Source organism: Acanthochromis polyacanthus, chromosome 6 (assembly GCF_021347895.1).
Source record: "Acanthochromis polyacanthus isolate Apoly-LR-REF ecotype Palm Island chromosome 6, KAUST_Apoly_ChrSc, whole genome shotgun sequence".
In the NCBI taxonomy this organism is placed as follows: Eukaryota; Metazoa; Chordata; class Actinopteri; family Pomacentridae; genus Acanthochromis; species Acanthochromis polyacanthus.
In genome coordinates this window covers 27,897,843-27,925,198 of record NC_067118.1, presented here as the reverse complement: position 1 = coordinate 27,925,198, position 27,356 = coordinate 27,897,843, and the positions used below count along the sequence as shown (strand labels likewise).

Below are 27,356 nucleotides of genomic sequence, written 5' to 3'. Positions count from 1 at the left end.
CAGCCACACCAAATTATTTATTCATGGGGCTTTCTCTCTTAGTTTTCATAGGGACATGGAACACCTATAGTATGTAAGGATCCCACAGCAGGGATTTTCACTATGGAGCACTCAGAGTAATGTATTTGCATGGAAATACACCACATACATACATACAGAGAGAGAGAGAGTATTGACAGAGAAATTAAAGTCAAATATTGATTTCCCACCAAGTAATGTGATGCAGAGCAAAGAGAAAGTATGTATGATAGGCTGTGAATTTTTCAGGGCATTTATTTACAATAAAACAGCAAGAACAAAACATTCATTTCCATGTCAATCCTGCTGGCTATTAACTATTCGATTCTCTAGCTATACTTACACCATCAGTTTGTGACATAAGGCAACTGAAATGATCAGCAGGATGTACTGTGAGCTTTTCCCTTTTACAGAACAGTCTGAATAGCTTTGAAAATAATTGTATTCTATAAAACTCTCTCCAAATAATATTGAAAATCAAAGGTATGGGAAATAAAACAACAGTAAAATTGTGAACTTGGCAGTAATTTCAATCCTCTTCTGAGTTAATGGTCTATACATTACACATAATGTACTCCAACTAAATATCTATGTACAAAATCAGTAGTTGTATTTGGAGTTATTTTCTTACTTTCAAAGCAAATAAATATTGTTTTATTATAATTGCATTGCAAATTTACTGCACTTAAAGACCCCTGAAATCGACAGAGCTTTACAGATGACAACATTAGAATTCACGTCAAAGCAACACATACAATATAAGCATATGACAAGATGTTGAATGGCGTCACCATAGAGGTACAGTAGAACATGTGGGGCCTAAATGCCACTTTAGCATGAACCAAATCAATAAATAAAAAACATATTTTAGAAAGAAAAAAGTATTTGAGAACATAATGTTGAGACTGGTGTTTGCACCAACATTCAAGACGGACAAAGCGGTTAAATCACTCAGTGATGGATATATTAATGCTAGCAGACTATACAGACAGTGCTGAGGTACAACTGAAATATACCACCATTTTTAAAAACAAAACAGTGTCCTTAAAATGATTCTAAATATATTAGTTTTACACGTAGTCAAATACTGCTCTCCCACACTTGGCTGTAGAACACACAAGTGAAAGAAATGAGGTAAAATAAATTTTAAGAAGAAGGAAATAGTTTATTTAAGGTTAAGGCCATTTCAGTTTAATTACGATACATTGCTATCTTTACTGTGACCTGTGATGTTAAGTTTTAAGAGCTAATCTTGTGGAAATATGGGAAGTAGAGAAAAGAGTACAGTTGTTTTGCTGCAGCTATATTATCCTTTTATTTGGATTTTACCAAGAAAATAATCACAGTAAACAGCATCCAGCAGAGCAACTCATGATCACATTGGATATTTTGTTAGAAAACACTCATCTTTGATGCTAAATATTTGGTATTATGTATACATTAAAGATCTTTTTTAAGCCAATGCCTTGGTTGATTTGGTGAAATCATTCAGGAACTTGTTCGCTATGTTGCAGCAACAATCCTCCTCACAGTCTCAACAGAGAGCACAATGGCACTGTCTTTACCTTGCTTCACCTCGTATAGCCAGCACACCAAGGCTTCAACAAGACAAACTGAGTCATAGTGATGTCTCTTACAAATAAAACAATCACATCTTTCTGATAAAACGTGGACTTTGAAACAAGGGTCAGGTAGAAAAACATACAAACAGGCAACAGATGTGTGAAGAGGCAAAGAAAAGATGTGAAAGGAAACAACACTGTGCAAAAGCTGGCTGCTCTCTGTGCGTCATCCTCTCCAGTGTCCCTCAGGTTTCTGGATATGCTGCACTCTGGCCTCACTGAGCAGCAGACTGGCCAGACTCCATCTGCTTTCACGCTTCTTTCTTATCTTCTTCATCATTTTCCTTCTCATCACTGGTCACGGCGAGTGTCTGCACTTGTCTCATCTCCCAGAAGGATTGTGACTAATGGGAATGCTTTTGGAAAAAAGAGACGTCCAGTCAAAAGATATTTCATGACTTTACATTAAAAACAGTCACGTCTTTATTTTAACCTTTCCTCATCATGTTGACACAAATTAGAATTTAATCTCACACAGAAAACACTTGAATAATAAATCTTCACAAGCTAGATTTCAGTTTCATTGTAGGTGTAAGATGTAAGACTCTGGCGTATCTGTCTATAACAAACCTGTGGACCGAGAGCTTGAGAGAGCAAAGAGGAGAATCTAACCTGAAGATGGAGATCCAGGATACAACCAGATAGGTGGAGCTAACAGTTCTGCACACAGAGACACACAAACAGCCGTTAAAAAAAAGATTCAGAAAGACCAAACACCAGCTACAACAAACAGAAACCAGCACAGTACTACAGGGTAGTACACCTGCTATGTGTGAACTGGTCAGTGTTACAAAAGAGAATAAAATGTGTCAGTGTCTAGGTAGTCTATACATTAAGAAAAAACAAGCATACAGAGGGATACTGGAGATTTAAAGGTAAAAGATTTCAGTTTAGAGTGTTCAGGTTTGACTCACTGATGAGGACTGATCGTGTGATCGTTCCAGTTTGATACGAATATCTGTCGCTTTCCCCCGATCAGGTTTGCCCGGCCCTGGAGGACAGTAATGTGTTATACTAGCCATATACTGTATGTCCATCATAACCAGACTTAGAAACTAGTCTGGGTTAATCATAAATACTAAGACATGGAAGAGAGTTAAATGTACTATTTTTGAAAATATTAGGCAGATAAAGTATAGAAGTTGTTGCTTTGTATCTTTTTACACTTTGTTCACATAGTGAAGAATACTTTGAAGAGATAGTTGTAATATTACATGTTTCGCACTTAACGTAATTTATATTTCTCTAGTAAAAAAAAGTGTATACACTAAGAATATGTGTGGTAATTTGTAAGATGTATTTTTAACTTCACATCATTGTGCAATTTCAAAAGAAGAAATGAAGCCTAGTCATTTATGCAATGGCCTGCTCACTTCCTAATTACAATCATAAATCTAGAAATAGCTAAGTTCTTCCATCATGTTGGTACAACGACAGGAATGACATTAAGAAAATTGAATGAATCATGTTTATTTACACCATTCACAAAAAAATGTCCATCACTGTGCATTCTCTTTCTGTTTTACTCCTCTAAATCCAACTCCCTTCTCTGCAGGTCTCTTGTTCATTTCTCACTGAGCCCTCAGAGAAAACAATAGACAAGTAAGTAAACATGTCTTTATTGACGATCCATTAAGTGTTAATTAACGTCGCAAGTAATAATGATCTATTTTTTTCTTAATGGTGAGCAAATGGAAATCATGATGCATTGTTTTATGCCATGCATACATTACTTGTGTTACGAAACAATATGTTTTCTTGACTTGCTCTTATATGTAAAGGCAGGTATTATGTTCACAAGCACTGAGATGATAACTAATTTTTTTAATTTTCATTTTATTTGTAAAATGCTGGACCTGGTTCTCACCTGGGGAGCTTCCACGACTGGTATTACTGGTGCTACTGATGCTGTCTTCCAGCCAGGTGCTGTAGGTGAGCGAGTCTCGCTTATGTGGCGTCCCAGCAGATGACAGACTCTCCTGTAGAGCGTGCAGACGATTATATTACCCCTCTGAACCACAAAAAGTGTCTGGGCGCTTTTTTTTGCAGCTGTAACATTTCTACTTGCTGTGGGCTCATTTTTCACTGCAATATAAAATCCTGAACCTCTATGGAATATGTACAACCATACAACGAAATACAAACTAATACTATTAATATCATTCCTGGACAGCTGGGTAAGCAAATCGAGGGCACCGTCTCTACAACCTGCAATAATCTGTGTACGGGCCCATACCTACGTGATGTTCCTAAGGGGAGTGTCTTCTCTTAGCTGTTCTAGTCCATATCTTGTTATCCCGCATTTAGGCAGTTATTTATTTATGCCTATGTTTGATACTTTGTTGCAACAGGCAGCCTATCTGCTGACGTGTCACCCGATTTACAAACTTTTTATCCTCATCCTGTTACTACGCGTTGTTTTGTTGTGCTAATATGTAGCCGTAAACTCATTATTATTATTGCAGATTATTGCAGGTTGTAGAGACGGTGCGTTCGATTTGCTTACCCAGCCGTCCAGGAATGATATTAATAGTATTAGTATTTCGTGCGCATGTTATACCTGTTTTGTGGCCACAAGTTAGTATTTCGTGCGCACGTTATAGCTATATTGTGGCCACAAGTTTTCTTTTTTTTACCATGTCACCAGATGGGCTCCGTAGAGAAATAAATAGCACGATATGGGCGATTTTAAAAAAAATCACAAGGCTCGTAAACCTGTAGGTGGGTTTTGGTGTCCAGAGGGTTACAGTCAAATACAAATACCTATAGAAGTATGTGAAAACTTAAATACATTTCTCTTGCTATCTAGACAACCATACAGTAAACATACTAGATAAACTACTCACCATGCCAGTGTCGTAGTCCTCCGTGGCTTCCGTCTCATTCTCCTCAACCACACTGGCGAAGCTGCTGGCGTTGGAGGAGGAGCGGGAGAGGTCGTGACCCTCAGGGATGGATGGGGCCCTGCCAGCGAGATAAGAACTACACCTTGGGTTAACCAATCTCCAGCAAGCCTGATTTTATCTTTTGTATAGGAAAGGGTGACACAACATGCTGCTGCAAGGGAAGATTTCCCAGCGGTTACACAAACACAGGTACAGCAACACACGGTATGTCCAGTACCATTAAATATTGTTGTCACCTGTCTGTTGTATTCACCTGTTCTTAGTTGTTGTGAGCACCTCTGGAGAGCTCTGATTGGATGAGTTGTCAGACTTGGGGTCTTGAGAAACATGGCCACTGTCAGGAGTCTTCTGAGTGTTTGGAGAGTTATCTCTACTGCTACATTAGACATAAATTAAATACAAAATAGAATTAAAAATCTGAAAAATGTTTTCTAACATAAAGCAGGTAGACCATTAGTTGTATATTGGTACATGCTAATATGCATAGCAGTTTTCCCTCACCTCTTCTCCTGGACTTCTTGAATGTTTTCAATACCGATGGCACTGCTTCGCCTGGAGCTAAAAGGACCTGACTTTTTCCTTGTTGGGCTTTTCCCAGGGATTATCAAAGACTGCCAGGGAGAGTAGAAGAACGGTCAATGCCAGAGTTAAAGTACCTCTAATATCCTGAATATCTCAGAGTAAAGCAAGTTTATCTCAAGAACAGATCAATATATTTATTTTTTACTGAGTGCAGTTAATGGTTATTTGGATCATTTAGCCATGTAATTGTTCATTTTTAATGCATTCATTTGAAAAATGCTATTGAAAAAACACATCACCCTGAATTATCAGGCTGAAGACCAACACTGCTCCATTCAAGTTGCTACTATGATGAAAAAAATGTTAAAATATGCACTTAGCAGCTTAATGACAAGCCCTGGTAGCAGTCTCTCAGCTAGAGCAGAGCACACTAAGGCGGGAGATGAAAGATGGGTTTAAAGGCTCCAGAGCCTAACGCTAAATATGCTTTCTCAGCTCCTGCTTTGTTCATTCAATCTCTTTAAAGCTCTTAAAATAAGAACTTGAAAAACCTTTTTATTCAGCATGGCTTCAAAGAGCAGGAGGAGGATTCTTTTTTCATAATTTCTCTGTAAGGTTGTCTTTAAATCATTATTATTCATATTTTTTAAACAAAAAAGAATTACCATACTTTATATTATAAAAATAAAGAGTAGTTACAAAAGGCTACAGAAGGTTAACAAATACTGCAGTAAAAGATACAGAGAGTAAGAAAAATTGGATTCTACAGTGTTAGTATGTAGGAAGCCAAGTGTGGTAAATTTAAATATGACTTTAACCATCTAAATGCTACATTTACATCGCACATCTGCTTATGTCTTAACACTCTGAATAGTTTCTATATGGAAGCTTATGTAAAATTCTAAAGATGGACTTTGCCAAAGCAATTAATTTATTGGAAAATGTGAAGAAGAATCTATGCATTTTTGTTTTTTCAGATTCAAACAATGCTCTTTATACAATACATCCTGCCTGTAGCACACAATGTTTCCTATACTGAATGCGCATTAGGGAGCTGAAATGTTTAGTAAAATAAGTTTGGCCATGATGCAGTGGAGCCATGCGGGCAAAAAAAGGAACCAAAAGGAGAAGCAAGTATTGAGAAAGTAGTTAGAATTAGACATGAACCTCTTCTACTGTTCCTATCCCTATGGCACTGCCTCGGCGTCCATATTTACTGGGACTTTTGCCTGGGACAAGCAATGACTGAACCACACAGGAGGGGAATAGTCCGAGAGAGAAAGACAGAATAAGACAGAGACAGAGAGAATGGTGGTGACAAAGGAGAGACAGGCGGGGGAGGAGGGGAAGAGAAAACATGAGATATATACAAATATATATGAGATTCCATGCAGTCAGTCATGTTGTTCAAACAAAATACAAAACGTGTGTTAACTGGAGAATACAAGGAGAGACAGTTTGGCTCCATGTGTGCAACACAGGCAGCTGAATGGGAGAGAGAAATGAAAAACCGGTTATGTGAGCCATATGCCTGTGAGAAAGACGATGAGGAAGAGATTAAAATAGCAGAGGAGGACATGGCATGTTTGCGTCAGGTTTCACGCCAAGGCAGGGTTATGAGTGAAAAGCAAGCTTCAGACAAATTCATTAATAAAGCATGTTGGTTAGTAACTAGTTAACTTTGAAGGCAATAAGACATGGGATCCAGAAATACAATATTTTTGTGCTGGAGGTATCTATTTCCAGTGATATAAGACCAAAAAAATCCAGTGCAGTGCCTCAAACAGAGAATTTCAACTTCATCATGATTTTTACTTGCAAACAATTCAAAGAATCACATATAAAATATAATTTCCCACAATCTTTGAAAGATATACAGTACATATTTGGTAATTCCTTCTCTAATCATCACATCAGTTCTCATCAGTTGAGACATGATTTCATAGCACAAAAAATGGGCATTTATAAAATTTATAAAATACGTGTCGACTCACTTTCAGCACATTTTTTCACATACTGAAAATCCTACCGTTGTTTCTTATCATACCATTGATTCAGAATCTGCAATACTGGACAAGTAGATCAAATTCAGATTTCAGATTTCAAGTCTGTGAGTTCAAATAGGAAAAAAAAATAAATAAATCAAGACAAAGAACCATGTTTGAGCTCATATTAACAAAAAAATGACCATGCAGAAGCAAACTAGTGACAGATGTAGTACTGTAGTTGAGTGTCACGATATTATTAGGTAGGGCATATAGAATATTATCGAATATAAAATATTTGGTGGCACAAATGAAAAAAAAATCATAAGTGATGAAAGCAGGTAGGACAAGTTGTACCACAAAAAAACTAATATTTATAGATGATCTAATCCAAGTAGAACAGAGTTCTGGAGTTTCAAACACAACCACGATAGTAAGAACTACACTTCTTCCAAATATAGGCTCAAATTTCAACATGTGAAAAAATATGCAGAAAATGGGTCGATGTGCAGTGTTTTTATTAATATTATTACTATTATTTCAGTGACTGAGAATGTTACACAAATGTAACATTTTACAGATATCATTTTAAATATTCATAGTTTATGGAAAAAATAATTTCAAACAAATCAGAGATGGTTACAAGAAGATTTCTGATGATTTGAGATGGAACAACCCTGTTAAAGACAGGAAACTATATCCATAGTCACCGCGGAGTGAAGAGTTTGTAACTACAAATTAGATGAAAGTCACATTTTACTTTTAACTGAAACATGAATTGGAAAAACTGTTATTGTCGAAGAATCAATGATGTGAACTCAAAAATGCCAAAAGATGACATTTCAAGGTTACAATGTCTTCACTGCATATTCATTTGTTCATATTACACTCAAAATATTCATCAGTCAATCAATCAATCAATCAATCAATCAATCAATCAAGGTCCACAAGCTTCAGCTAGCATGCACACGCATTTACACAAAAAGAGCTCAATTTATCTTTGAATTCAGGTGAGCACTTATGAACAATGCAGATGCATCCGTGTGAACACAATAAAAAAAAAAAACAATAAGCATTAGCAGCAGCTTTAATCCAGGACATTCACCTTGTGTCTTACGCATATTCACCTCTATGAGTGTCCGGCCACTCGATCTTGTGGTGACAGAAAATGTGCAACAACTGTATGTGAGAGCCAAGTTTAAGACCTGGGGATAAAAGCTGCCTTTGACAGAGTGTGCAGGCGGCTCTGTGTGAGAAGTTAGTGCAGGAGGTGAGGGAGGGCATCAACTCTAGTAGAACTGCTGGGGGAGGCACAAGTAGCAATGCTCGTCTCACCTAATACCAGGAGGAGTGGGACTGTACTTACTATCCCTGGGAATTTGGGGCTGTCTGCAGGGTTGTGGTTAAAGGTGCTGCTCAGGCTAGTGGAGACTGTTTGTGGCTTCTTGAAAGTAAGACCCATGGCATCCATAGACTGGCTCCTGCTGCGGACCACTCGCTACAGGGAGAGACGAGGAGGAGGAGATACATTCAGATGGCGCTGAGCCTTGTGACCCCTCTGTATCGCTGCTCGCCATTCAGGCCGAGAGGAGCCTCGAGGCGTTTCCCCTGAACATTGACCACTACAGGCAGAGAGCACTGGCCTGATGCTAATCCTGACAGACAAGGAAGCGTCAGAGAACACTGCTTAAGCTTTAGTGCCTGGAGGGGTGTTCAGATGAGTCATTATGTTTAGGTAGGTAGTAAAGGAAGAGAGGGAAAGTAGAAGGGCCAAGTGGCTCACAGATGTCTGACCACAGTGAGTTTAAACACAGCCAGAACAAGATTAAAGCCCATTGCACCTCTTTGCAGGCAAAGTAGGGAGGCAGAGATGTCTGATGGTGAAAGAAATCTATCCATTCCCTCTGACATGACAGCCAGAGATGACAGGGCTGAAGCATATGGAGAGCACTGAATCACAAAACAGCTAGGAAGCATGAGGAAAAAAAACTGGGAAGCAAAGAGTGGTGTGTTGCAGCAGGACAGAGCAGCAGAGCGCCTCTTCATTCAGATTAATACAGATTGAGGGAGACCGATAAAGCTCTTACAGCACAACTTGCATACAGGCAAGATTAATCCTGAAATACTGCCAGATAGAAGTCACCCTTTTTCATTCACATAAAAAGAAAACTTGACATCAGGTGAAAAAATGGGAGATGCCACATTAGCACTGTTTCTGTGCAGCAACACTGACAGTCTCTACACTCTTATAATGGCAAATCTATATCATTTTATAGCAGTTTCAACAGTTTGACATTTTGGGAAATTCACTTATTTACTTTCTTGCTGTGAGTTAGATGAGAAAATCAATATTACTCTCAAATCTGCTATATAGGTATAGTTACAACCAGCAGTGGGTGATTTTACCTTAGCATAAAGCCTAGAAACAAGGGGCTGTGCAAACGTGACAAAAGCTCTAAAGCTTGAGAATTAACACGGTGCATCTCATTTGTTTAATCCATACAAAAGCTGAAGGGTAGAAATGACTTTCTTTACAGGAAGCAGAATGGATTTTTCTGTCTTCTGACTCTGAGCCAGGTTTGCTGCTTCCCCTTCAGTTCCAAGCTTTATATTAAGTTAAGCTGCTGAGTTTTAACTACAATTGCGTAAATAGAAGCATTCCATTTGCAGAAGAAGTTAAACACAGAATGCCATTTTTTTTTTACACAAACCATTTTTAATGCAAAAAACTAACTTCTCAAGACCTTTCCAGGAAACAAAGCTGCCCGTTTGGAGCCCCAGCCTCTGCTCCTGCCTCTCCAGTTACCTTAAAAGACTCAAAGAAGCCCCCTCCTCCTGCACTCCCGTTTTCCAGTTTGTCATCCTCTCCTCCAACTCCCATTATGGCCTGGCTGTTCACATGGAGCTCCTCGTAAAGGGTCTCTAACAAGGCCGACCTTGTTCGCTCCTTGAACACACGGAGAAGTAAAAGAAGCAAAACAAAGCAAGTTATATTTTTTAAGGATCTGGTCAGAGATGCAAAATGACTGAAATGTTTAAAATATTTTCCAATAACTTACTTCCAATTTGGCAAATTTCTCAGCTTTGTAGCAGGCATACTCTGCATTGATTAGCTTCGTAAAAAGGAATTCATGGAATTCAGGGCCCTTGGAAAAGAGGAGAAAAGACAAAACAAGGCATCCTGTTGGAAACTAAAAGTTGGCTAATGGCAGAGGTAAAGCACACTGACTGGTGGATGAAGTGATTCAGGTGTTCTTTATCTTACTTTTTTAAAGACAGCAGGGTTTGGGAGCGCTGGTCCAAAGAAAGGTACATCATCCCGTGCAGTCACTGACACCTAGGAAGTGAGGTGAGATTTTGTACAATCCCTGTTTTCTACAGGAGAAGACGTAAAGGATAGGAAGGATGATGCAGATTACCTTGTAGAGAACATTGTCAGTGCAGGGGTTGACCACTTGGACCACAACGTAAGCGTGGAGAAAGTTGGAGGCGATCATATCTGGTACAAAGGGAGTATTTTCTTCTTGGAATACGATAGCTACAATGTCATTTCCTATGTGCCTTTTTCTCTGCAACTGCAACACAACAGCCACACAGATAAAGGAACATTCACTGTTACTGATAATACACAGGCCGAGCACTGGATTAAATGTATGATTGTCATTTGGTTAGTTGCTGATGAGCCATGAGGCAAATTTATTATTCTTAAACATACACACGTGGACAAAATTGTTGGTACCCCTCAGTTAAAGAAGGAAAAACCCACAATTCTCACTGAAATCACTTGAAACTCACAAAAGTAACAATAAATAAAAATTTATTGAAAATTAAATAATCAAAATCAGCCATCACTTTTGAATTGTTGATTAACATAATTATTTAAAAAAACAAACTAATGAAATAGGGCTGGACAAAAATGATGGTACCCATAACTTAATATTTTGTTGCACAACCTTTTGAGGCAATCACTGCAATTAAACGATTTCTGTATTTGTCAATGAGCGTTCTGCAGCTGTCAACAGGTATTTTGGCCCACTCCTCATGAGCAAACAGCTCCAGTTGTCTCAGGTTTGATGGGTGTCTTCTCCAAATGGCATGTTTCAGCTCCTTCCACATATGTTCAATGGGATTCAGATCTGGGCTCATAGAAGGCCACTTTAGAATAGTCCAACGCTTTTCTCTCAGCCATTCTTGGGTGCTTTTGGCTGTGTGTTTTGGATCGTTGTCCTGTTGGAAGACCCATGACCTGCGACTGAGACCAAGCTTTCTGACACTAGGCAGCACATTTCTCTCCAGAATGCCTTGATAGTCTTCAGATTTCATCGTACCTTGCACACTTTCAAGACACCCTGTGCCAGATGCAGCAAAGCAGCCCCAAAACATTACTGAGCCTCCTCCATGTTTCACCGTAGGGACAGTGTTCTTTTCTTCGTATGCTTGGTTTTTGAGTCTATGAACATAGAGTTGATGTGCCTTACCAAAAAGCTCCAGTTTGGTCTCATCTGTCCAAAGGACATTCTCCCAGAAGCTTTGTGGCTTGTCAACATGCATTTTTGCAAATTCCAGTCTGGCTTTTTTATGAGTTTTTTTCAGCAGTGGTGTCCTCCTTGGTCGTCTCCCATGAAGTCCACTTTGGCTCAAACAACGACGAATGGTGCGATCTGACACTGATGTACCTTGGCCTTGGAGTTCACCTTTAATTTCTTTGGAGGTTGCTCTGGGCTCTTTGGATACAATTCCAACGATCCGTCTCTTCAATTTGTCATCAATTTTCCTCTTGCGGCCACGTCCAGGGAGGTTGGCTACTGTCCCGTGGGTCTTGAACTTCTGAATAATATGAGCCACTGTTGTCACAGGAACTTCAAGCTGTTTAGAGATGGTCTTATAGCCTTTACCTTTAAGATGTTTGTCTATCATTTTTTTTTCGGATGTCCTGGGACAATTCTCTCCTTCGCTTTCTGTTGTCCATGTTCAGTGTGGTACACACCTTTTCACCAAACAGCAGGGTGACTACTTGTCTCCCTTTAAATAGGCAGACTGACTGATTATGAGTTTGGAAACACCTGTGATGTCAATTAAATGACACACCTGAGTTAATCATGTCACTCTGGTCAAATAGTTTTCAATCTTTTATAGAGGTACCATCATTTTTGTCCAGGCCTGTTTCATTAGTTTGTTTTTTTAAATAATTATGTTAATCAACAATTCAAAAGTAATGGCTGTTTTTGATGATTTAATTTTCAATAAATTTTTATTTACTGTTACTTTTGTGAGTTTCAAGTGATTTCAGTGAGAATTGTGGGTTTTTCCTTCTTTAACTGAGGGGTACCAACAATTTTGTCCACGTGTGTATTTATTGCACCCTGTAATCAAATTTGAAAAATAAAAAGGGAACCCCACTGATTTGGGTTCTACTAATTGCTATGATGAAGACTATCTCATACTTCTTTAACACCAGTCACAACACAAAGTGAGCAAACTTGGCATATTTCCAACTGAACACAACTAATAAATCATGTGGAGCTAATGATGGGCAGGAAAAGAAAAACACAGTAATTATGCAGTATTTGTGTCCAATAAAAAAGATTTATTGGACAAATGCCTTTGTTTTGTGCAGAATATACAGTGTAGAAATAACGCATAATTATACGCTAAGGGCCCACACTTCAATTATTTTCCATCGCTAATAGCATGTGAATATGTGGAACGCCACCAGGGAGCGCTACTTCCCCTGATGGCAGCTTGAATAAGCACTGTTTGTTCAAAGCAGCCCATATGTAACACCCACTACTGCTGGAAAGAGTGAACATATAGACATCATCTCATCTGTGTTTGTGCAAAACATGGTAGCAAATGGTGTGTGAGCTTGTGCCAATTATTCTGTGTTTGTGTGAATATGTGAGCCAGAGAAGGAGTAGGATTTGGCTGTGTGAGTGATGCAGTGCTGCATCTCAGCTTTAAATCACTGCGAGGGAGGAGTGCTGCTCACATGTGCAGACACTAAGGCATAAATCTGAAGTGATACATGTTTACTACAAGTGTGGGGATTTTCTTTTTTGCATTTATATACTGCAGGTTTTTTTTTTAGCACAACAGTGATGTATGTGGAGAATATGGAGCTGTGACAACCAGAGGGAACCTGTCTGACTGCTTACAATGAATCCTGAAAGGTGTGTTAGAGTGGTATTAAATTACTGCACCTGCTGGGTGTCCCCTTCTGTGTAAGGCAGCTTTGTAGACACATGGAACATGACCTCTTTGTTGCGGTAGTTGCAGTAGACAGATTCTGTGCCAGTCTGCCCATGAGTCACGTCCAACCCTCCGCGGAAACTGCAAGCACACAGAACCATGTCTAACAGGATATTCTCCACCATCAGTGCAGTAGCATGACCATCATTCCTGTAGCTTGCTTGGTATGATGCAAATTACAGCTGGCATCATGTTGTGTACGGTGGAGTATATTTAGTGCATTCACACCACCACTGATGGGTCCTTACCCTTTAAAGTTGTGCAGTTCAATTTTCTCTCCGAGAAACTCCAGGAATTCTACAAAGGCAGGACTCTCTTCACTGTTGCCAAACAGCTCTTCCTCTGAAGTCTGTATCCAGCAAAAACAGAAAAAGAAAAACTGAATATCAAAGCTTGGAGGAGAAAATGATTTCAGCAGGTACAAGTACAAAATGCTGCAAATGGCTTGTATATCTACAGAAAAGTGTACTTCAATAACAATGCACCTAATGTCGGCATTACAAATAAAAAATGTTTAAGGACACATTTGAGAGGAAATGGGAGCACAGTTCTGTGTAAGTGTGTTTTTGCTGCATGCAGATTATTAGTGTCAGTAACTGGAAACAAGTGGAGAGTGTATATCTGCTGTGTGTTCAGCACTCCTGTTCAAACATACTGAATTTGCATTGGATTCGACAGATGTGGCTTCGATCAATTAGATGTAACAGAACATTTAGAGATAGGCTTTAGGACAGCTTGTGATTATGATAAGCTGTGATGGACAGCTGATTATCCATTGTCACCAACTGGAGTGTTGATGTGAACAGAAAACATACACAGACAGGGCCTGAGAGGAATCTTCCATGCTCACCGAGTGTTTATAATTTGTTTTGTTCATACTTAACCATACTGCCTTCCTTGGCAACTCTCCTGATTAGAATAAATGTAACGGATGAGCAGACAGTCTTCCCTGTCTTCATGAGAGGGACCCTTGGATTATTTAATGTGTAGTCAACAATGTACTTAAATTTCTGTAGGTTTTGTGACATCAGCAGTGCAGATCTATATGCACTGAGGTCTCCATTTATAGATATGAGTGTCCTTGGAAAAGCATTCAAAGGTTCTTTGCCCCTCCCCTCCCATAGTAAACAAATGGGCTGTGATTGCCTCAGAAAATGAGAAGACTGGAGTGGACAGCAACAATGACTGGCCTCAAAAAGCCATAATTAAGACTGAGCATAATCAGCTTCAATGAGGAAATCTGAAATTACAATGAACAATGCATGGTTACTGAATGTAATGATACATTACTGCAGCACCAGTTTCCATCCAGGCTTCACAGCTCACCTGTCCAAACTTTTGATAGACGACCCCAAACTTAAAATTGTTGCTTATCACGTGTTCATCGAAAGTGACGATAAGTCTTGAAGCCTGTAAAAATTAGAGATAAAAGAAGAAGCATTAGAACATAAGTTCACAGTTATCAAGTCAGTTTTGAAACTTCTGTAGCTTCTGTCTATATCTATCCTGCTGCTATTAATAGACGTGAAAGAGATCTTTTTAAAAAAAAGTCAGGTGCCAATATTAACACTTTTTATACTGACTGTTGAGATATTTCTCGCTTATGTGCTTCCAGTGTAAATGATGAGTGATAAACTCCACAGATCTGTTCAAACATGCATTGAAAGATCTAGTTGAAGCTAATACATGGGTGATACAATCTCTGTTTTAAGTAGGAAAATCCTTTATTTTGTTTATTTGAGGCTACAGTACTTGTTGCAAAACAGATAATAAAAGCGTGCGTCTATGCTCTGAATAGGCACAGACACAAATAGCAGCTAGAACTACATAAACTAGAACTTACTTTTGGGTAAAGGACAGGAAAAAAGCGGTCCACGTTGACCTCTTCACAGACAAGCTTGGATTAAATGGAAGGGTAGAAAAAACACATCAGAATGTGCTTAGACATAATCATACCAGGTCAATCTCTGCATCATTGAAACATCTCTCCTCACCTTGGCCATTTGGACCACATTGGGAAACTCTGTGAGACACGATATGGGGATCACATCATGGTAGGTTTTCAGCTTTGTCCTGGTGAAGTCATAAAACAATCAGGGTGTTTTTAAAGCCATATAACATGATGCAACACTTCTCAGGTCCTATCAGATGGGAAAGAGATGATCCGGTATGGACGATCATCAAACTTCCCCACCCTCGCCTCTTGTTGCCTTCCCTCTCTCTTTCTCCCTCCCTCCATCCCCACCCACTTGCTGGCCTAAATAGTCCATCTGTTACTCTGCTGTGGAAATGACAGTGCTGTTCAAACTCTCTAGCTTTATGACTCGTACGATAACACCCGAGGAGGATGTGTTTATCCGGTCAATACTGGGCATTTCATGAGCGCGCGCGCACACACACACACACACACACACACACTCAAAAAAAAAAAAAGATTATTCTGCATCTATCTCTTGTTGGTCATGAAAGAGATGAAACGTTGTTTATCCCACTCATCCATTACTTCAAATGCTGATGTGCACCACACAGACTATTTTCCCTGAAAATGAAGCATCACTGCACTGAGCCATGTGTGCATAATGAGCGTTACCTGAGCATTAGACGGAGATGTTCCTGGTCACCAATCACATCGTATTTTAAGGAGAACACCAGATGTCCTAGGGCACTGTCCACTGAATAGTAATTAAAGTGTTCCTGGGGGAGCAGTGCAAGGAGATCGCCATTAGTATCTGTCATAAACAGACACATGTGAATGTGCTTGGGTCAATACCTTTCCATTATGTGGACCTTTTCTCCTGCTCTTCTAGCACATACAAACCAAATTTGTTCGTATTCTGTGTGTGTAAGAACAGGTGGCAAAGTCTAATGCATCTTCATTAGCGACACCGCCAAACCGTGAAAACCGGTTGCTCTTAGCGGCTTACTATGCTGGGATTTGCTTATTTCTTATTCATTTCATTACTAAAATGAGCAAGAAGTAAAAGTGATTGCTAAATATTCTATGAGAGTAATGAGAGTCATTTGAGGAGGAAGGAAGCTGTTATAATGAGAGCAATCATGTAAGATCACTCTGGAAGAAAACAAATCTCTTGAAAAAATGTAGATCTGAGTTCAGCAGAAAGCAAGCACAATTAGCCAAATCATTATATTGAGGTTACAAAACTAAAAAAGGCCCGTGAGAAAAAATATGAACTAATGTTAAAAATCAACATAAAGCAGGGATAAGATGAAGCTCTACAAGCTAATCTAAAATGGACAGCATGAAAAACAATGATGCACTATTTCATCACACCAATTCAACAAGCGAAATACTGCTGAGATCAAAATAATAATACAGTAAAAATAACACTAACTATAGTAAATTATGTTAGTGTTTACCAAAGCTGCAGACTTGTGGGGGAAAAAAACAATTATAGAAACTGAAAATAACTATTAGATACACATGTCATTTGATACAATGCCAGCACAAATTCAATGTAAAAATTATATACTTGAATTTTTAAAGGATAACCGTGGTGATTTTATCATCAACAAATTACATGAAAAGACCTAAAATCAACAATGAAACTGTAAAAACAAAAATTGTCTAATCCAAATCTTTTGTAGTTCATTGAACTTAATTCAGGCACTATAGCTTATTCAGAAATAGCTCCAAATTGTGATCACACTCTGGAAGATAGTTTCTGGAAAGTAACAGTGCTGAAAAAAAAGAGATCGCTGTTATTTTTTTATTTTTAGATGCTCAAATCTTTTGTAATGAAGAAAGAAGGTCATCGTTCTTATCTTTTCAGCTGATTTGTTTACCACAAGAAAGATTTTAAATAAAAGTTTCTTTGCTAAATTTTGTTTTCAGAAATCCGGGGAGCACAAAAAATTTAGTCTAAGACAGATTTTTACAAGTGACCATGAAACAGGAGGGTGGAAACTGTTTCATTATGAAACATACATGACTGAACAAGTTTAACTGATATTTCAATCTTAATAACTGTGTTTTTATAGTATAAAATAGCTTTGTTATTGCTCCCATTATCACATTGTCTTTGCAGTTTATTGCTTTTGTTAACAATAACAGGATAACAATAAAAAGTAATGTACTGAATGACATTATGTTTGAGCAAATGATGAAATTAAACTGAACAAAACTGATTTCTGTCTGCTGTGCAAGAAGTGTCTAACCTTGCCCAGGAAGTGTTTCCGGAAGAGTGTAGCCATTGTGTTACATTCCAGCTTGGTGCGGGTGTTTGGAGACAGAGGCTGTAGCTGCTCTGTGTCCACCGGCTCACTCAGCTCATGGTTGGTCCCCTCGATCCAGTAACCTCCAAACTGTGGCAGGAGGATGAGAGGAAAAGGGCTTTTTCTCCCCAACACCTGTTTGAAAACATAAAACAGCAGGCATTGACGCACAGAACAGTGTAAATGTCAAAGTAATTTCAACACAAAAATGAAGCACTAATAACGAAATGCGCAACTGGAACACATCTTCTTACCTCGTGGACACTTGGGTACGGAATGTAGTCCTCCTCTGTCTGAAAAAAAAAAAAAACAAGAAAAATGTTTTGTTTTCTCATCAAAGAATAAAAATAACCACAATGTCCAACTCTGTAATCCCAAAGGAGACTGTTTCAGAGTAATTGCATAACTGTTATGCAATGAAAATCTGTTTAGCAGTGACACAGAATCAATGCACGTCTTGATCAAAGCATTGCCGTTATTTGGCACAATGACAGTTTAAAATGCTGCATCATATTGTCATCATATCCTGTTAAATTCATTGTCGCCGTTCCAGTCTGCATAGCGTAGCATCAGAGAGGATACGATTTTGAATCCCAACTAACTATTGCAAGTGGGAATTTCACAGCATTATGAAAAACACTGCTGCTCAAGTAATCTCCCTGTCTGCCAGAGTGAGATAAGGTGGAGCAGCCGTGGACAATGGCCACATGGTGTGAATGAATACTGATTCTCTACATGAGGAGTTGTACCTTGAGCGGTGGTGGAAAGGTGCATCTCTGCTCATCCATCCTGTTGCCCTAATAGAGGGGAAGGTTAGATGAAAAAAAGCAGAGCAAGAGAAAGGTCACATTCAGTCATAAGCACAGCACCATTTAAAAAAAAAAAAAAGCCCACACAAAATTCAAACATAAAAACAATTTACAGAGAGTCGTGCGATAATCATGATCTAAAGAACAAAACAAAGCTGGAGAAAACGATCAAAATCATTATATAACAACACAGTTTTCCCAAATGATTTGCAGCAGGCAACAAAGCAAAGTCAAAGAGGGACACGTGGAAAAACAGAGAGAGATACATTACGCACATACAGGAACAGAGGATACTGATAAACAATTACAGATGCTGAAGAGCGGGCATTTGGGAGTGAGAAAAGTCTATTAAACGCAGTGCAGAGGTGTGGGAATAAGACCCCAGAGAGTATAAAGATGCAAAGCGAAGTATCACTCCTACACTAAATCACCCTTTGCAGTTGAAATGTATATGCACGTATGTGTGAAAGAGAGTGAGGAGGATCGATGCAGAGAAAGAGACACAGTGATGCTAAGCCAGGGCAAGGTGGCGGCGCCTGCCATCAAGGAAGACGATACATCCTATCACTACATTGTCCGACTGTGGAAAAGACGCAGCTCCATGCTAAAGAAGAATATTTCTTTTAAAAATATTCAGCCATGCCAAAATACACTACAAGACATCAAAGTTATTGAGGTCACCGAAAGCCATTCCGACTGCAATTTATTTAATATTTTGGAAAATGTGTCCTCTATCACTAATGTACAAATTGCACACAGTCATGCATAAAAACATTCAAAGTTTCGATGAGCTCTACAATAAAACTCTGAGTAAATTACGTGTGGGATTGCGTGATGAAATAAAACCTCCCTTCCAAAGCCTTCAGAAACCACGTGAGAGCTTTTCAGGTGAGATAATAAGCTTACAGTGCTGTCAGCCAGTGTTTCAACCAGAATGTTAACAGAGACACTGAGAAAAACATACTGCTCTGACAACTCTCCTCTGAAACCACCACACTCAATATCCTTCTCATGCACAGAAAGATAATGTGTATTGTAGCTGAGGAGAGGGCCTGGAGCGCTGCAGAATTAGGAAGAGACACACTGACTGGTTAGTTGCTTAGTGAGTGCAGCTTAGTGAGCCGAGGCACAAATACAGAGATCAGTGCATCATCTTACCTGCATCTTTTCAATCATTTCAAATAAATCTGTGGTCTGGAGAGAGGAGAGTGAGATGAAATGTTTTGAGTTAATTTACTGGGTGTGAAGGTTCATTTCTACAGGAGCCAGTGAAGGTTAAACTCTGTTCATTGAAAAGAAAACACATCTTTGTGATATTGTCTTTGCTTTCCTATTGCCTGGTTGCTATAATTTTCTTTCAAATAATAATGGTAATAACTGCAACACTAAGCTATTTTTCAGTTATATATCAGGTTTACTTATGGCCATATTATTTCATAACAGGGACTGAACACTAGAAGAACCAGTACAGCAAAGAGGGAATTATTTTATGCACTATAAATCATACTGGGAATGCATGAACAAATTCCTTTCATGTGCTCACAGTCAATAAATAAAACGAATGTACAGTATGTGTTTCTACATAGTGATGTTGCTTGTGTTAGACCCCAGAGAGAACTTCTCATTATGAACAAACTGGTGAAATTCCCAAAATATTAATCCAAATAGACTCATCACACTGTCAACACCTATCACATATACAGAGCACATGACAAGACTCTGTTAACAGGGGACGCCAAAGAGGACTGTGGGAATGGGATATTTTCTGTAGCTGACTACTGAATGAATCAGGCTAATAAAACATTAGTAGATATGTATTTTAAAAAGTTAAAAAATAAACAATGGGAATATTTGCTTAATACATTTATGTGAAAGTTGTCCTTCAGTAAAGCTATAATCTGGTAAAACACATTTTCTATCAGCCGCTCCCATGACTTGCAACATTGCCAAACTCCAGATTCATATTTATTTTAATTAACATTTTACCTTCAAGAAGAACATGATCTGGTCTCTCCCTTGTGGTCTGTCACACTATTAAACGGTCGTGTGTGACCGACTGGCTTTTCCGTTTAAAGTACCCACCCAGTTCTTTAGAACACAGTCACAGCTGTTGGGGTATTGTCCTTCAAACTTTCACATGCAAATCTCCCATGCATCAGTTCAGCAAGATGACTGAATGCCGCAAAAAAAAAAAAAAAGTGAATAACAACAGTCCGTGGAGATATCAGTCTGAAGTAGTTAAGAAAAGGCTGAAAGGTTCAGCTTGTAAAGCCCGACATAGCCAAACATTTTGTGTACAGAGCAATTGAGTCTTAGCTTTCAGTGTGAGTAAAGTCCTCCACCATGTGCAAACAACAGTCTGCCACAAACCCTAAAGGTAAATAACACTGGCTTTAACCAGAGATTAGAAGCTGTAGTATTGAGCTACATATTATGGACTTAAAAACCGCATTAATCATGAAACTCCATGTCTACATAAATCTTGTTAAACAATGTCTGTTCCTGATAAAGCATTACAAATGTTATTGCACAGACATGCATATTTCTTTTGGTCATTGGTTCAACAAACAATTACCATAAACTCACAGGTTTTGTTTTGCAGCTAATGTAAATTTGGAGTAACAATTGTCTAAGACAATGCAGTCAAATTCCCTCTCTAGTTTGTCATCTAGTGACTTTTCTACCCTGCATGTTCCTAAATTAAAGTGACTTACATTGTGGGGCTTCTTCCAGTGTGTCTTTGTCACCTTTGGTGCAAAGTGGTAGTTGTTAAGATTTTTAGCCATTTTTAACTTTCCTTTAACCAGAGTCCTGCAGCTTCGAAGAAGTTTGGATTAAACGCCTCAGAACTGCTTTCTCAAATGGTAGAAAGATGACTGCGTCCTGCTGTGACAGGTGACGTAAAGCTGCATCCCAGCTGAATGCAACCACGGCTGACAAAAGTGTCGGATCAGACCAAGTTGAGGACAAGATCCACAGGCTCTCCCAGTGTGTGTCCTCCACACAGACAGGATTACCAGCAAGTGTATGTCTTAAGTTGCATGCAAATGCAGCTGTTATTGCTCAAAACTGAGAGCAGTGATCCTCTAACTGAAGCGAGAGGTGTCCTGCCTTTTTGTTGATCCTTCTTTGTCACTTTGTCTTTCTCTCTGTGGCAGTGCAGGAAGAAGTCCAAACCAGTGATCACCCACCTCTGTCTTTATTATCTTGTCTTAAGCTCATAGGTAGCCAGAGGTGGAGTTTAAGTGTCTCATAGACAATTGCTGCAACAATGTCCTGTTTACAGAGGACCTATAAGGAGTCCCATTACAGTAGAATCTTCAAGCACAAAATTAGTACAAATGGAACTCAAACATTAGAAGATCATCAGCTGAGAACCAAAAGGATGTGGGAGATCAGGGGGTAGAAAGGAGAAAATTATGATGCAAAAGGGATCTGGAACAACATGCAAACTGCAGAAGGTACAAACAACGACAATGTAAGGCTTAAACTTGACATCTAAGTTTTGCAGAAATGAGGAGGTGTGGGCATCTCCAGGGAGCCAACCCTGTATGGTGCAGGTGTCACCGCTGAGACCTTCCATTATGAGCGCTAATAGGATCGTTACTATGACAAGAGAATAATTAAATGCGCAAGACCTCTTCACTCCTTGAGACTTGTCAGCTGCAACTCGATGCGTGTTTATAGAGCTCATTAAAGCTTTGACCAGCTCCATGAGTGTATTACATGAATGCAGGGGCGTATTTTGCTATTTTTTCCATCGATGCCAGGTACATTCTGACATCTCAAATTCAAGGAGGTCTGTTAAAATTCAGCCTGACTGGTATTAAAGAGGTTGTATTGTAACATGACAAGACACTGTTCTCATTAGGAACCCTGCCCACAGGCAGTGAGGAAAACCTGCATGAGCTCTGGACAAAAACCTCAGGCTAATTTAAGCTGTTACTAAGTGTGCTACTAAACCTGTTTTGTTAGGAACTACGTTACCAGCAACATAGAGCTGTCTGGTCTTGAATATATTTCTAAGCTTATGATAGGTCACTGCATATAAAACTCTCCAAATGATGATGGTTTTGCACATTTGTGTTCCATCTCTCAGAAATATGCAAAACTAATTGATAGTATGTGTTTTTCTTAGGTACGTATTTTCTCTGTCCTCTAGGAATGTAAAGGAGAATGTGAACCATATGTAGGAGGGTCCACAAGACCTATATAATGTTACCCAGAAGAACATCCATTGTCCATTTACCGCATGATGTCTGGATCACGAGCTCGTCTGTATTAAAGTACCTTTAACTTGATCTACCTGTGTCATCTCTTCATTGAGGAGCATCCACAATAAAATCAACATCATTTCACTAATATTATACTGTGACTGTTTATCAGGGTAGTTTGAATTAGGCAATGACCATAAGACCTGGTTGGGTTAATTGCAGATTGACCTGGTTTTCACAGGGCTCCGATTAAAGTGATACGCTCCTCTGAGTCTTGCCCTACTAAGCCATTACTGTACTACAGTACACCACAGTACCACGCTGTCCGTCAATAGCCTCTTCCCCTAGTTCCTTTTCCTCGATTCCACATCAAATGTAACTGATAAAATGTGCTACAGTATTTCAAATTCAAATGCAAAGCAATGTTTTTGTGCAGATTCTTCTGCAGGGTGTGCAGAAAACACTGTCAGCCAGGTTTGGAATACTTTTATCAGTGTCTTTCGTAGCTATATTTGGTTTTCATCTCATGCAAATCTGTAGACAAACAGAAGTTTCAAAATCCTTTCCTCATGTCTGAGTAATTGTACAAGCAAGTCTGACGTACCTACAGATGGTGCCTGCTGCATGGATCAGGAGTGACTGTTTAAACAACCCAATCTCTAAATTCTTTAATTCCTAATCCCTTTCTCTTCCCACTCCCTCTGCGCTCCTCAGATCAAGTCAGATTGTGAGAAGTGAAAGCCCATTCCAAAGTACGAAACCAATCCGACATGAGTGAGACTGTACCCGCTTTTAATCACTACAAAGCTCAGATGTCCTCAGTTTCTGAGGTCCTAAAATAACCTAGAAGATTTTTCACATCAGTCACTCATTTAAAATGATTTGGATGCTAGAAGTAAGTGATTTCGACAGCAAAATGGATTTGCTAAGAACTGTGACAGTCGAAACAGATTTATTGGAATGGTTTCCTCCTCAGTCATTGTCACTTTTTGCTCTTTAAATTCTGTATAAACAATAACAGCACTTCCCTCTTTTATAATTATGTTTTCCTCTAAAAGAAGGAAAAATAGATCTCTTATGGCAGTTCCACAAATGGTAAAAATGTTGACAAATCATTGAAAACTGTTTTAGTGAGCTGGAGACAATTAGGATAAGATTGTCTTTCAGTGACTCTCAAAAAATATGTCTCAGAAAATTTGCTGCAAACTAAAAACACATTTGGAAGAACAGAAATCTGCACATTTGAGCTTAGTCTTATAAAGTGTCTGAAAAAAATAGCTATTTAGTTTTAACTTGGACTAAAGTACTATGGACTTATTACTTAGAAAAGCGTAAATACTGTTGGATAGCTGGAAACCACATACAACAAACAAGATGACAAAGGTAGTGTTTGATTTGAAAATGACAATCGCTCAGACGTGCTGTGATTTGTTTGCTTTGATGGAACCGGACTTGCTAGGGTTGAACTGGGAAATGATTTGCATCAGCCTGACAATTTCCTGCTAAAAATAGGTTTCTATTAATTGAATCAGTCAAACATAATCATCCAAGACACTGAGCTCTGTGGGCTCTAATTACACAAGATACACGAAAGAAGACAAGAGTAAAAATCAAAGAAACACTCCGAGCAGAGAGACCGGGTCTAATACATCACGAGAGATCAAATACCGACAGAACACTGAGCAAGTGCATCCAGACAGAAGCAGGTGTAGAGACAAGATGAGCAGAGACACCTCGCAAAGATCACAGAATGGAGGGTCACCCAGAGGTCTATCAGATAAGGTCAGGGGTCAAACTCAGCCCGGCCTACTTCTCCTCCTACCTTGTGGATTGGTGAGCTGCTGTATGGGAGCGTGGGCTGGAACAGCTGGGGCTCTAGTGTCGCAGAAATTCGGGGGTCACTCCCATCTTGTTTCCTAAAATCAGACAGATGCACAAGAACATTCAGTCAGAAAAGGTCACTGGGTTTCGATGTGGGTAAGAAGACAACAAAAGGTAATGCCTGGAGAAAGGTATTCGCTCTCTTTTAGCAGGAAAATGCATTTGTATGGACTCATGTCATTTCACTGTGGTCGCCTAAAGCCACAAGTTATAAATTTAGCTTCATGATTCCATATGTTACTCATGTTTCTTTAAATGAAGCACACTGTAGCTTTACACACAAAATACAACCTATGATTAATCATAAAATAAAGCCACATAATACAAGCTTAAATTGAGATGAAGACCTCAATCAATCAATCACTGTAGCTATCTTTTATTTTCAAACGATGAATCATCTTCTGTTTTGTCTTATCTGCAGTGCCCTAGTAAAAGAGATTTATTTATTCATTAATTACTTGAGTTTCTTTACAGAGCTTCCCTGTTTTGTTACATTACAGAGTATAACTGGTAAAATAGCAGAAAAAAGTATAAATCTACATGCCAACCTTAAAACACTTTTTTAAAAAAAATTTAAATAACAGCTACAATAAAAATCTGTATTTTTACAAATAGCAAATTCATTCTTTCACTATGTTTCCCAGTACAATTGCACTAGTTTTACTGTATTTAAATCAACAGGAACTATTTTTTCAGAGATATTTGTTGTTATTCAAAATATTTTTTTATTTGAGAAATAGAAAACTATTCCCCGTTATGATAAATTACAGAAAATATCTATTTAAGTAATTTACATGCTGACTGTATATAAGGTCAAAACTTTAAAGTCCACATCAAAAACCAGCATTTTTACACAGTATAACTATATTTAAATCAGCTAAAAATTAGAATTATTTTATAGATATTTGCTATTTTCACAATTTTCCAGTGTTTTATAACATGGATTTTGTTTTAATCATTTTTTACAGTGTATATCTGACACAAACATCCTTATTTCCTTGCTGTTCATGCTAAAATAAACACGCATTTCCCAACAATTTCAGATTTCTCTGTGCAGGTTCTTCCTTTCTGTTATTACAAAAGCTGCCACTCACAAACACTTCTGGCATTGGGGGACAACACCAGTAGTTTCACATTTATTCCAACAGAGCATTTCTCTCATTTAATCCTGAAGAATGACACATTCCGAATGCAAACTTGAGCAGTACTAGTGTCACATATCATTTGCTCTGAACTCAGTATCTCTACCAAGAAGGCTTTATTCCCACATGATCACTGATCAATACTCCCGCTGACTGCGGCGCTGTATTGACACTGACAACTGGTCAGTTTGCACAGCAGCCTTTCGATTAGTTTAATTAGCTCAGTCTATTTCAAATACACAAGGTGAGTGATTGCTATGAAAAGAGGCCTGAAATGACGATGAAGCAGCAATAATTCAAAGTGAAAAATGTATATTGCTGTCTGTAATGACAAAAGGAGGCTACAAGGGAAAAGGCATCACACATCTACATGTGCACGAGGAATATTATTCAAAGCATTCAATAACTCCACGAGACAAAATGGGAAACTCTTGAACTCAAAAACTAATCATTTCTCAAGCAGATAATGGTGCTGTCTGTGCTGACACAGTAATTAGTTCTATGGGTGAATGTATGGAGCTGTTGGTCCGATGTTGAGGCTGTAGATAAGACAAACAGCTGCTTGAGAGGGACAGTGGCCGAGATGTAAATCTGTCACACATTCACTGGGTGTGAATCACTCAGGTCACTCAGATTCAAATTTAGGTGAAGAAAGCAGAGCATGAATCATTAACATACAGCGCTGCCTCCCTGCTATTACACAACGAGTGAATCTTCAATCAGGGAAAGACCTACAGCATCCAAATGAAATGGGAGCAATTATGAACAAGAGTCTCCTCTCAACAAACATGAACATGACGAGGAGCTCCAGCAGCAGCTCTCCCAAGGGACAGAAAGACACGACAGGGCATCAGCTTCCCCAAACTATTCATTAGAACTGATTCTCAGTAGGTAGATAACAGGACAGACAAGCACAAATGTTTTGTGAAGGAAAATGCTTTCACCTGTAACAGTTTGTTTAAAGATACATCTTCAATTATATATATTTTTTACAATATGCATTGTGCACACAGTACTACAACACTGTAAAAAAGAATTCTGTTAAAAAGAAGAAACTGAAAATCTGCCAGCAAGGGTGCCAAAAAATGCTTTCAAAAACTGTAAAAAAAAATATTTTTAGCCCATATAAATACAAATCAAAGTCAATTTTTATATTTTTCCCCATTCGTTTTTTTTTTTGCTGTTGACATTAGGTACAATTTTGCCCTGTTTTTTTTTTTTTTTACAGTTAGGATGTAAATTATTATTTTTTTCTATAATTTTATGAGATTTTCATAACTTAAAAAAACGTGGAAAATCATTAAAATAACAGTTTTTCTGTTCTTAACATACATAGTTTTTCTTTCAAACATTGGCAAATTTATATTAAATTATTAGACTTTATGGTAGTTTTAAGGTTAAAAGTTGTAAAAGGACAAATTAAAACTGAAATGTGATGTTTGATGTTAACATTTTTACAACTTTGCTGTGCTTTTTCATAATTTACATGTAAATGAACACTTTTTTCCTTTAGTTTTACTAGTTATTATCTTTAAGAAAACAGAGAGAAATCGTAAAATAACAGAAAATTGTTTTTCAAAAATTAGAGGTTAAAATGGTTCGACGTTCATACAAAGCACATTACAAAAACTAAAGAAAGCCTGACATAAATTGCTGGCAAGATCTTATATCCAACTCCAAAAAAAGCTGACAAGTAGCCTCACAGCCTGCATCAGAGCAAAGTGACAAACAAATGCCCTGCCTGCTCCATTACAAACTCTTTCTCCTTCACATGT

The 27,356-nt window shown here is 38.5% G+C and overlaps 1 protein-coding gene across 18 annotated transcripts in view; it reads right to left on the bottom strand.

The window, feature by feature from the left end:
* Nucleotides 1-255: 255 nt before the first annotated feature.
* LOC110945773 (rap1 GTPase-activating protein 1-like) overlaps nt 256-27,356 on the bottom strand; it is a 62,608-nt gene continuing 35,507 nt past the window's right edge. For 7 of the 18 annotated variants that reach the window (XM_051949065.1, XM_051949056.1, XM_051949060.1 and 4 more), the window contains 23 exons: nt 24,381-24,474; nt 19,503-19,538; nt 18,285-18,332; nt 17,790-17,828; nt 17,479-17,670; nt 15,893-15,996; nt 15,297-15,375; nt 15,146-15,199; nt 14,629-14,712; nt 13,551-13,651; nt 13,254-13,383; nt 10,473-10,628; nt 10,319-10,390; nt 10,113-10,199; nt 9,860-10,000; nt 8,420-8,551; nt 6,236-6,313; nt 5,048-5,157; nt 4,800-4,922; nt 4,487-4,622; nt 3,508-3,619; nt 2,253-2,300; nt 256-1,996 (listed from right to left, as the gene is read on the bottom strand). In XM_051949065.1, coding sequence (XP_051805025.1) covers nt 1,932-1,996; nt 2,253-2,300; nt 3,508-3,619; nt 4,487-4,622; nt 4,800-4,922; nt 5,048-5,157; nt 6,236-6,313; nt 8,420-8,551; nt 9,860-10,000; nt 10,113-10,199; nt 10,319-10,390; nt 10,473-10,628; nt 13,254-13,383; nt 13,551-13,651; nt 14,629-14,712; nt 15,146-15,199; nt 15,297-15,375; nt 15,893-15,996; nt 17,479-17,670; nt 17,790-17,828; nt 18,285-18,332; nt 19,503-19,520 — 2,109 coding nt within the window. In that variant the 5' untranslated portion in view covers nt 19,521-19,538; nt 24,381-24,474 and the 3' untranslated portion in view covers nt 256-1,931. Of the gene's footprint in view, nt 1,997-2,252; nt 2,301-2,554; nt 2,632-3,507; nt 3,620-4,486; nt 4,623-4,799; nt 4,923-5,047; nt 5,158-6,235; nt 6,314-8,419; nt 8,552-9,859; nt 10,001-10,112; nt 10,200-10,318; nt 10,391-10,472; nt 10,629-13,253; nt 13,384-13,550; nt 13,652-14,628; nt 14,713-15,145; nt 15,200-15,296; nt 15,376-15,892; nt 15,997-17,478; nt 17,671-17,789; nt 17,829-18,284; nt 18,333-19,502; nt 19,539-24,380; nt 24,475-27,356 lie in introns of all 18 variants that reach the window. The other 11 variants (XM_051949059.1, XM_051949061.1, XM_051949072.1 and 8 more) reach the window with 6 other exon arrangements.